Source organism: Cuculus canorus, chromosome 7 (assembly GCF_017976375.1).
Source record: "Cuculus canorus isolate bCucCan1 chromosome 7, bCucCan1.pri, whole genome shotgun sequence".
NCBI classification, from domain to species: domain Eukaryota; kingdom Metazoa; phylum Chordata; class Aves; order Cuculiformes; family Cuculidae; genus Cuculus; species Cuculus canorus.
The window spans coordinates 7,553,290-7,564,190 of NC_071407.1; the positions used below are offsets into that span (position 1 = coordinate 7,553,290).

The 10,901-nt window shown below is 47.7% G+C and overlaps 1 protein-coding gene across 4 annotated transcripts; it reads right to left on the reverse strand.

The window, feature by feature from the left end:
• Nucleotides 1-2,453: 2,453 nt before the first annotated feature.
• On the reverse strand, nucleotides 2,454-9,753 carry HNRNPH3 (heterogeneous nuclear ribonucleoprotein H3). 4 transcript variants are annotated; one of them, XM_054070937.1, is made up of 10 exons: nucleotides 9,587-9,753; nucleotides 7,283-7,420; nucleotides 6,632-6,770; nucleotides 5,940-6,082; nucleotides 5,393-5,479; nucleotides 4,918-5,036; nucleotides 3,528-3,663; nucleotides 3,192-3,272; nucleotides 3,020-3,106; nucleotides 2,454-2,757 (listed from the first exon to the last, which is right to left on the reverse strand). In XM_054070937.1, exons 2-10 carry the CDS (start codon nucleotides 7,398-7,400, stop codon nucleotides 2,681-2,683), a joined length of 987 nt encoding a protein of 328 aa, XP_053926912.1. In that variant the 5' UTR covers nucleotides 7,401-7,420; nucleotides 9,587-9,753; the 3' UTR covers nucleotides 2,454-2,680. The 4 variants fall into 4 exon arrangements, with proteins under 4 accessions (XP_053926912.1, XP_053926913.1, XP_053926911.1 ...); XM_054070938.1 differs by having other exon boundaries at nucleotides 2,454-2,792; nucleotides 5,895-6,082; XM_054070936.1 differs by having other exon boundaries at nucleotides 5,895-6,082; nucleotides 9,587-9,752.
• Nucleotides 9,754-10,901: the final 1,148 nt, after the last annotated feature.

Consider the following 10,901-nt stretch of genomic DNA (forward strand, 5'->3'; position numbering starts at 1 on the left):
CCATCTGTGCTGCTTCAATAAGTGACTTTTCAGAAATGATGCAACTCTAACTAAAATGAACCTTAGCAGACTCAGTCTTTGAAAAGAATAGCGCCTTGCTGGAACAGACGGGAAATGAAATCGCTGTTACTGAACTGCAGTCTTCTTCCCACACAAACAGAGCCGTCCCGAAGAGAGGGAACGTCACTGAACTAGTACAGAATTATTCAGGTTGCTACTACTCGCTCTGTAAAGCTGCCTCGACCAAAATGGTGAGTGCTGTTGAGTTCTATGTGGGTTTATTGCCCTTAGCATCAAACTCCATACCTGGTCGACTCGGCTGGTTTTGGAGCATGCTGTCACAGACACTGTATTTCTGCCTTCCTGTCAAACCCTGTTCTTTGACAGCCTGTGATTCTAACTCGCCTCTCACATGGCACATCCAGGAGGGGCTGTGGGGTTCCTGCTCCGTTCGGTGTCCGAGCAGCCTGCTTTATGTTCTTGGGAAATGGCGTTGAACACTGAACAGGGGCAAAGGCACATGCGCACAGAAAAACCTGCTCCTCGCTGTCCCGCTGCTCGCTCACCGCACCTGCACCCGCTTCTCTGAGCAAAGGGAGGGTTCTGAGCACTCGGCCTGCAGCGCTCGCTTCAGCTGTGAGCAGCAGGCAAACACACACTCAGGCCCTGTGCTCCACAGCAGCCTGAGGCACAGCTCTATGCAGCGACTACATCTACATCCAACCCCTCCTCACCGACGGGGCAGTTGCTTTGCACAGGTTTTCTTCTCAAGCGCAACTCCTCTGCAACACAAACACCGCTTGACTGACTCGAAAGGTTCGGTGCTGAACACTGTTCTTGTCACAGGGCGGCCGTGGAAGGGATGGGGCAGACTTGAAGGATGCCCTGCTGTAAGTGGCATTTAATTCACCAAGTCCTTGGTCAGCCTCCTTTTGGCAGATTGCTTGGTTGTCCAGATAAGCTCCAAGCGTAGCTCCAGGCCAGTCAGTCTGGAACAGCTGCAGGTGTTCCTTCTTCTAACAGGCAACAGAGTACCCGAGCAAGGAGCAGATAGTACCTACAGCCAGCTGCTGTGCCCACAGAAAACATGCTTCCATGAAGCACAGATGTCCCCTACCTCACTCTACCGTGTTTTTTCCTGCAGCTGCATTAACTTTCTCCCACCTGGGCCTGCTCACTTTTACAAAGCACAGGCTTTTTCAGTGTCAGACCCAGAACCCACCATGTTTTAAAGGCAGGGAGTTAAAGCCCTGTAAAATCCCTGCTGTAAGGATCTCAAGTCATCTTCCCTCCCCTTCCTAGGCCGTGATATTCCATTGCTTGGAGAGCTTCCTACGCCGGTTGCCCTTTCAGCGATTACTTCTAGTCACTTTGACACAAAAACACGCTCTCTAGTGAAATAAACTCCATTCTCCTCTCCCACAAGAAGACATTTATTACATAGATAACACAGTACTAGCAGAACAGGTGACAGACTTTCAATACCCAAGATCACATTTGACATTTTCAGGGAGGCATTGAGGACAAAGCAGTTGATTTGGGAGATCACACTGGCTCAGAAGAATAAATACCTTTTTTCTTTACACATCAGCTATGGTAACTGTCTTCAAACAATAGTTTCTTACATATCTTACATGTCACAAATGCACAAGAAGTTTTATCAACGTATCTGGGTTGTGTATTGTTTAACAATGGGCTGACTGGGGTTTAGAGATACTTGGCTTCTACTGAGCTCACCCACATTAATGGCTCGCCAGGTTCTGAACAAGTACAGACAAATCAGCTCTGAGCAGCAAAAAAAGCCTGAATCACATTGAAATACAGTAATTCCATGAAAGAAAAAGCCTAACTTGCTTCCAATTTCCCCCCTTCCCAAAAACAGTTTTTTGTGGAATAAAAAAGAAAAAAAAAAAAACTTCAGTAGCTCCAAATTAACAAGTATTCGACCTATTTCATGTCAGGCAGAAGCTGTGCTAGTGTTTCAGTTTGCTTTGCGAGTTACAGGTGTGAAATGCAGTCCCTAGAGCCAAACAGCGAAGCACAGGCACACAGGTGCCTCCCCGGCCCCGAACAGCGACACTTGGGGCAGGGCTCGCGCTGCAGCCGCGCGTTTGAAATGACAGAGTTCATAGTACAAGGAAGAAAGCCAAACAATGACTTAAAGCCTCCACAGCTTCAGGCTGCGTTGAAGTTATTACATACAGCTTATCAAAAGGGTTTAGGAAAGATTGTTACCAAATAAACTAATCTATTCATCTACTGTTTTCCCCCTAAACAAGTGGAATTTTTCAAACTCCTTCACTACACCAAGAGTACATAGAACTGAATCAGTGTTCATAGGAGTAACAGTACAACCACCTTTATTGAACCATAGTACAACATCTTAGTCAACCGCAGTCTGGAATACGTAATACATCCTTAGGAGTAACTAGTATAAAAAGTATCAACATCAGTGGTTTGAATATAAAAATTTATTTAAAGTCAGAGTATGCAACAAATAAAACCTACAGAAAACAGATTTTCCCATCACAATCTGTTGCTTACCAAATAATGTTGTGAAAACACATTCCTTCAGTCATTATAAAGTTCTTAAAATACAAAAGAAATTAAATTCTGTAAGAAAGTCTAGCAGACCAGAGACTGTTTCTTCCCAGATGTTCTGCAGAAGCAAGGCTACCCCTCAATACATTCCGCGCCATCCTCCTCCTCCCATACTGCCTTGCCCATAGTAGCCTCCACTATTTCCACTGCCACGACCTGCAAACAATTGACACACGGTCACGCATACATACCTTAAAAAGAGAAAAGACGTGATGGTAGCATGGGGCAGTCGCTGAGGAGGACTCCACTTACCCCACAATAACTGCAGCACTGTTACTCTCAACAGGCATTTGCAGCAGTAGCTGCACAAGCTCAAACCCAAGCGATTTAAATGAAACCACTACCCTCCTCCCCGCCTAACGCCTGCTCCCTGCCCAACACCCATTCCCACAAAATACACTTCAGACAAACTACTTACTGTATCCGCCTAAGCCATCAGGGGTTCCATATCCGCCACTGTAATTGCTACCCATTCCCATTCTACCGACAGAGCCATAACCTTGATCTGCAAAGCAGGAAATGCACTGTTACAAGCCTGGAACTCCTTCAGACACAGCAAAGTGCCAGCTAAGGCTGGGGCTGATGCATACCCATTCCATCTCTGCCATAGCCTCCCATGCCAGAACCACCTCCAGCAGTTGAATTCAGGAACAGTTCAATGTATCGATGCTCTGTGGGGAACAAAAGCACCTTGCTTTGTATTTTATTTCAGAGAACAGAAGCACAGTTACACCACTCCCCCTCCCTACAAGTGACAAGCCCACAAAAATGAGCATGGAATGTGAGAAATGGCAAAGTCTTACGACTTGTATATTTACTGCACAGCAAATCAAGTTAAATGCAGTTTAAACCCTTATATCCAGTCTACCCTTATATACTCCACTAAATCCTGTTCAATGAAAGTCTTAAGAGAACAGAACACTCACGCATGTGATTTTTATCCTTAGACATGGCAGCTACTGCATCCTCATGTGTTACAAATTCCACATCTGCCTCTCCTGTAGCTCTTCCATCTGCCCCAATGTCAATGTGAACTCTTATGGGATTCAATGGCGAGAAAAACTAAGAACAAACCAAAACAAAAAAATCACATTAATGCAGCATTCAAGATGGGTACTTTCCTTCCACCCCAGGGATTAGTCGAGTGCAGCATTTGTTTCATCTCACTCGACCATATAAATTTAATTACTAATTCCCAAAGTATTTCTTAGTGATAGTAGACCTTCAACATGAGATCAATCTACGCTTACTGCTTATTATTACTCAATTCAAAGAGCTCCTGCTGCAGAGCTTGAGGAGCCTCCTTAAAAGCAAAGACATGAACAATAATTCCTGCCCACACACACTGCTTTAAGCAACAAGTTCTAATATGATGTCATCCTGGAAGAGGAAAAAGTTACTTCAGTTTTTGAAGAAGCAGAGCCAAACGGATCTCCCCAAAGTAAGGACATATTTATGGAATGCAAAGAGTTCAAAGACAATTCAAAGACTGCTCTTCCTTGCTACAGGACTTGGAGATCCAGCAGTGTTTCTGACCAGCAGCCTCTTCACCAAAGAGTACGTGTGCCCAAACCTTTGGCTACACTGCTGAAACACTGCTTATCAATTTGCAAGAACGTGCTCTGAATAGCAAAGCCTAAAGTTTGGCCCTTGTTCTCAAAATGTCTTTAAATCAAACAAAGCGAACTGACAGAAGAAAACATAGCTCAATAAGAAAAAAAAAACAAACACAAAGAAAACAAGCATAAGCTTAGAATGAAGTTCTGCGTATAGAATATACAGGGACAACTACTAGAATGGAGCCCCCTGGTAGAAAGGCTATGTTTAAACCATGCCTCACATCCCAAGAACACATTTTCCCATACAACACATCTGCACCGACAAAAACGTATTCTTAAAATCGTGCAGATGCTCTTTTCTTTGCCACCCTGACCTCTCACAGGTAATGGGACATTGCTCCCTCCAAAGCAAATGCAGCTCCCTACGGCCTTCAGCACTGTAAATACTCGGCTAAACTTCTGGAAGCCTTAAAATGAGGATATCGATTGCAACAACTCGTCTCACCAATACACCTTTTCTGGAAATGAAAACAGACCATGGAGATTGATGTTAAATACAGTTTGGCTGACTTCAGTAATCTTGCCTGAATCTCTAAAGGGCTCATTTGCTATTAAGCTTTGTAGAACTTGGATAGAGGGCCATGTCTTTAGTTAGCTATCTATCACTTGTCCAAGGACTTTAACCAAGTCTAAAACAGGAAAGACAGCAAGATGCAAACTCCTGGTACTAGGAAGTGCTTTTCCCCTCAGTACTTACATTGGCAATATCATTTTCTGTTGCTCGGAAAGGCAGTCCTCGCATGTGAACAAAATGACCGCCGCCATGGAAACCTGACCCTGCATCTGCAGCTCCACCATAGCCATGGCCTCCCATGCCTGTCACAAAACCAATACAAACGAGAACACACACCTGTCAGATCACCAGGAAAAGCCACAACAGTCATCACCACCCTCTGGCAGAAAGCACCTGCTTTATGCCACCAAACGCAAGGCAGTTACCTTCCCATCTGTCAACCCAAACACTTAACCGGAGAGTATTCTAAGCAATACATTTGCCTTTTCCTGAGCTTCCTCAATCTCCACCCCTTCCACCCCCATCTTTTAATTGTACCTTGTTTCTTCAATAAATAACCTAATGAAGAAAGCAATTACCTCTACCTTGGAAGGACTGTGTCTTACAACTCAAATAATAGAAAAATCTTTTTAAACAAACCATTAATTTTTGTTTTTACCTCTCCCATCTCTCATTCTGTCATCATAGCCATCGTTTCCATAGCCATAGTTGTTATAACCACCGTAATCGTCAAAGCCACCGTATCCTGTGCAATGGAGAGAAAGAAAGGAATAATGATGTTACTACTGGAGATCCACCAAGCCATGCACAAGAGTCAATTTTTCAGACTTTGGGCACGCAGAAGCTTGCAACAGCCGCTACAGACTGTTAAACCTGCATTTCTGAACAGACTGCAAACATAAAACTCTTTTCGTACAGTAAAAAGACTGAAACATGCAAGCAAGAGCTCAAATTCAGCTGTATATACAGTTTCCTCATTACTTCCGTTAATCTTAAATACTAAGCCACATTTTTTTTTATGCATTATAAGTAAAACTGTTATGAAGCGAGGTGTGTCAAACCTAGCAGGCATTGCAGCTATTGCCATTTCTTTATTTCTTGACAAAGATGTCAGGAACACGAAACTGACAACAGAACCTCCATTCATTAGATAGACATACCACCGTCATATCCACCACCTCCTCGACGCATTCTGTCATACATACTTCCACGCCCAGCTCCATAATAACCCCCTCTTCCTCCTAATGGTCTATCATATGGTCCAGGTCGTTGTTGTCCCATCATTCTTCTTGGCATGTCAGAAAATCCTCTGATTTCACTCTTACTACTTTTGAAGATTTCAATATATCTAATAAAAGAGGATGTTCAAGGAACCAGTAAGAATACACGCACAAGCTGTGTGAATACCATAAAAGGCCACACTAAGTTTTCTATAACTAAACGAACAATCCAATAGAAGTGGCTAGAGATACCATACAACTTAAGTTTCTCCTCAAATCTGCAAGAATCTTAAGTGTACAAAAAATCCCCACGCTTTACAGTGGCAAAAATTACTACGTCAAAATTCTAGCTGTATGAATTAAGCATAAAACATGTTTTTCCAGTATGAGAAACATACTATTGAAAAACAACGTCTAGCTATAGCAGCATTTATCACAAAATTACCCTACGCAAGAATAATTCAAACAATTTTCCGAGTTTAGCAAACTACCCAGAGCAATACTGTCTCCCCCACCCCCCAAATCTACCGTATGTCCCAAGTTAACTTAGGATCGGTTTTAACAATTCTTAAAAACACCCAGTTCCATATAAAGGTCCCCAGCCCCCCCCAAAGCATTACTGACCCACAACCCCCAAAAATAAAGATGTAACACCATCCCAAACTCTCCATCCCCACCTGTGCCCTATTCTTTCCTTGTGTTTCCCCAGAGCATTTTCTGCTATCTCCTTTGAAGCAAACTGCACGAAGGCCTCCCCTGTGCTTCTCCCCTGGTAGTCCAGCGTCAATGTTATCCCATTTGGCACGATTTCCAACCCTTTAACCCAAGGACAAATAACCCCATCAAGGGGAACAGTGTTAAAGGCTGAAACATTCCCATCTGTAGCAAATACTTAAAGCATATCTAAACAACAACAACGAAAAAGAAAACCACCTTGTTTCCCCATCACCCAACAATACAAGCCAATAATCTTTCATTAAACATTTATGGTTTAGCCATATGTCTTTTCTGTTTAAACTATGCAAAAATACAACAACCTAAGTTACATGAAGAACATACAGCTACCCGTCAAGCAATTTAACTGATCCAAATGCTAATATTCAGGTTACCCCAATATGCGTAACTTTTACCGTCTCAACTAAATTACATACATACTGTGTTCTATGACATCTATGGTTATTTGCAGTTCATTTACAGGACATTTTTACTTCACATTATGTAATTTAACACAATCCCTCCCCATCCCCACCCCATTAACAATTACTACACGTTCAAGTACATTGATAAAAGACACTCAAGTCACTGCACTGTGACTGAATGAGAGGTACCTTGGAAAAACTGAACAATCTCTTCTTTGCTGCAACCAAATGGCAGGCCTCGCAGTCGTACCACTGTTCCATCATTAGTTGTATCATTTGGCCCATTATGCTTTCCGGTCCAGTCCATTTTTTTATTTAAATCAAAATCTACCAGGAAAACAAAACAACAACAACAAAAAAAAGCAGAATTTTGAGATTCCACATGTGCCCAAGTCCCTCCCCTCAAAAGGAAGCTCATAGTTTTTCTGCAGATTAATAACGTAATGGAGAACAAGCTTGATTTCTGTTCCGTATTTAACATCGCACTGTATCTCACCCAGCCCCCAGCTGAGCGGGAACTGCATGCGACATGTGGGCCCCAGTGTTCACCCAGCACATCCTGACAAGGCTTTGCGGGCATTTTGTTCCCCTTCATGACAACTGAAGAAGGGACAGGAACTCCCGCAACGCCTCAGCGTGGAGACAAGGCCTCCCTTTGTCTCACATGAAGCACGCGGGCTGCACTCCTGCTGGTTTCCTTGCGGGTTTCCCTCCCTCCCAGAGCCCCTTGATGTGTTCCCGCGCACAGGGCAGGGCGGGCGCTGCAGGCTCGCCCTGAGGGGCTGGTGTTACCCGGGCAAGCCCCGGTGGTTGGGGGGCCTGGAGCTCGTACAAGAAGTAGTTACTATTACAAAAAGTGGAATATTTTCATTCAAGCTAAAGTACAGTAAAGCTCATCCAAGTAGCTGTATTTGTATATTTTGCAAGTTAAACAGAACGTCCCTCCGATAGCACTTTTTTTAATACTGTATTTTTCCAAATAGTGTTTTTCCAGACACTGTTATGTCTTGTGTTAAGTATGATCTCATACAATCATAGAATGACTCGAGTTGGAAGGAACCCACAAGGATCATAAAGTCCAACTCCTATCCCCACACAGGACAACCCCAACATTCACACTGTGTGTCTGAATCCACTGTCCAAACGCTTCTTGAATACTGACAGGCTTGGTGCCACTACTCCTTCCCTGGGGAGACTGTTCCAGTTCTCCACCACTCACGCGAGTGAAGGACCTCTATCCCAATAGCCAACCTAAACCTCCCTTGCACATCTTCCTGACACTCCCCTGGTCCCGGGGCTGGTTACCAGAAAGAAGGGCTCAGCACCTGCTCCCCCTCTTTCCCTTGTGAAGAAACAGTAAACTGTGATGAGGTCCACCCTCAGTAATCCTCTCTATTTGCAGCCTCTCCCCCTCTCAAATGCAAGGTCAGGCAGAGCTGGAGCCAGCTTCAAATTAGCCAGAGATTTGAGTGCTGGCTAATTAAATGATGCTTTCTTTTCTTTCTCTCTAAAACTCCAAAACGACTCTCAGAGAGCTTATCTGCATGCATTTCTGGTATCAGGGTGCGTGTGAGAGCATCTCGGTGGTTGCCCTTTGTGTCTGTGCAAGGGAGGCACGGAGAGCACCCATAGCAGCAGGTGGAAGAGGGTGTGTGTTCATATCTGTATGAGAGACGCGTTTCTGTGGGATGGTGTGTGGGGTCAGTGTGTGCATGTGGTGGGTGCACGTGCCTGTGTATGAAAGGTCTGGGTCTATGTGGTGACGAGCATGCGTCTATATGTGTGCATGTGGGGTGCGCGCGTGTCCGTGTATGAAAGATGTGCGCAGGCAAGAGGTGTCTCTGTATGTGCATCTGTGCGGGCGAGAGGCGTCTCTGGGTGTGCGTCCGTGTGCGCGTGGGAGGTGTCTCTGTGTCTGTGCGAGAGATGTGTGTCGCTGTGTGCGCGCGCGAGCGGTGCCTGTCTCTGCATGTCTGTGTGAGAGGGGTCTCTCTGTCTCTGCGTGTGCGAGTGTCTCTGGGTGTGTGCCTGTGCGCGCGCAAGAGGTGTCTGTGTCTCTGTGCCTGAGCGCGGCCCGGCAGCGCCCTCCCGCCCGCGCCCCGCCCGCTCCCGCCGCCATTTACGGCTCGGGCCGGGCGGCCCCGCTCCCGCCTCGCGCCACCCGCGGCCCCGCGCGCGTCCCGCACCGCCCCCCCTCGCGCGGGGGCGCCCCCCGGCGCTCCCTCCCCCCCCGGCGCCTCCCCCCGCCCGCTCCCGCTCTCCCCGCAGCGCCGCCGCCACCCTCACCTCCTCCGCTCAAAATGGCGCCCGCGCCACAAGCGAGGCTGAGGCGCGCTCCCCCCCCCCCCAACTCGGCCGCCATCGCCGCCCTCCCCGCGGCTCCCGCGGGCGGCCTTGGCCCCGCGCCGCGCCCGGCACCACCGACACCCGCCCGCCTCAGCGCCTGAGCCCCCCCCGCCACCACTGGGGCCGCGCGGCGCCGCTCTCGCTCACCCGTAGGCCCAGCGCACTCCTCGACGTGCCCCGGCGGGAGCTTCTGCCTCAAAGGGAGGAGCGGCTCCTCCTCCTCTTCCTCCTCCTCGCTTCCAACCGGGCGGCGGCGGGATCGGAACCTGCGCAACAAGGACGAGCGGGATGGCGTCCGCGGCCGCGCAAGTGTCGCGAGAGCCACGCCGCGCTCGGGGCCGCGGGAGACGCACTGCACATGCGCGGGGCGGAGCTAAGGGAGAGTCGCGCATTTCACCGCGGGGGCGGTGCGCACTACGCATGCGCTCCGGGCGGGGCTGAGGGGGTATTCGCGCCTTTCGCTGCTGCGGCCGCGAGGGGCGCGCACTGCGCATGCGCGGCGGCGTTTCCCGCCCGTGCCTTTCACCGCTGCGGTGGGGAGCGCGCGATGCGCAAGCGCGTCAGTCGGAGGGGTCCGTGGACAGCGGGGTGCTTTCCCGCCCGTGCCTTTCACCGCTGCGGCCGCGAGGGGCGCATGCGTGCCGGGCTGCGGGGGGGGCTGAGGAGGTATCGTTCTGGAGGGTTAGAAAGCGCCCACGATTTTAATGCAGCCCTGGGCAAGGGAGGCGAGGGACCGCTCTGCATCGATCTGTGCGGCGATGGGGCAGGATACATCTCCTACTCACGCGTGTGTGTGAATCTTCTGTTCCTTTCCAAGGACTCATTTTAATGTTACCATGAACTTCACAACAGCCGCATCTCTGGGTAATTCGGAGCCGGCTGCAGCTCTGCCTGACCTTGCATTGGAGACCGGGAAAGACTGCAAACAGAGGGGACTGCAGGAGACAGCTCTGCTCAGCACCGATCACACTGAACACAGGGTGTAACAGTGTCTGGAAAAGCACTATCTGAAAAAAGCATGCTATAAAAAAACCACACCATCAGAGGACATTCTGTCTTAACTACAGTTACTTGGATTTTAGCTTAAATAAAAATATTCCACTTTTGTAACAGTAATGTGAGAAACACTTAGTCACTGGTAAAATACTGAAAAGTACAAAGTCTTTGAGGCAAAGGCAATGATATATTTATTGTGCAATTCAGCGCTGAATTGGATGCCCTTCTGAAAAAGACATCCCATCGTACAAAAGCAGCAGGTACATACTAGTTTTAGGCAAAGAAACGTGTAGGTCCGCAAGGAATGGTTATTTTTTGTAGGTTATCCAACCATGTCTGGAGACTTAGAATGGTAGAATAGTTTGGGTTGGGAGGGACCTCAAAGCCCTTCCAGTTCCAACCCCCCTTGATGGGCAGGGACACCTCCCACTGGATCAAGTTGCTCAAAGCCCCATCCAACCTGGCC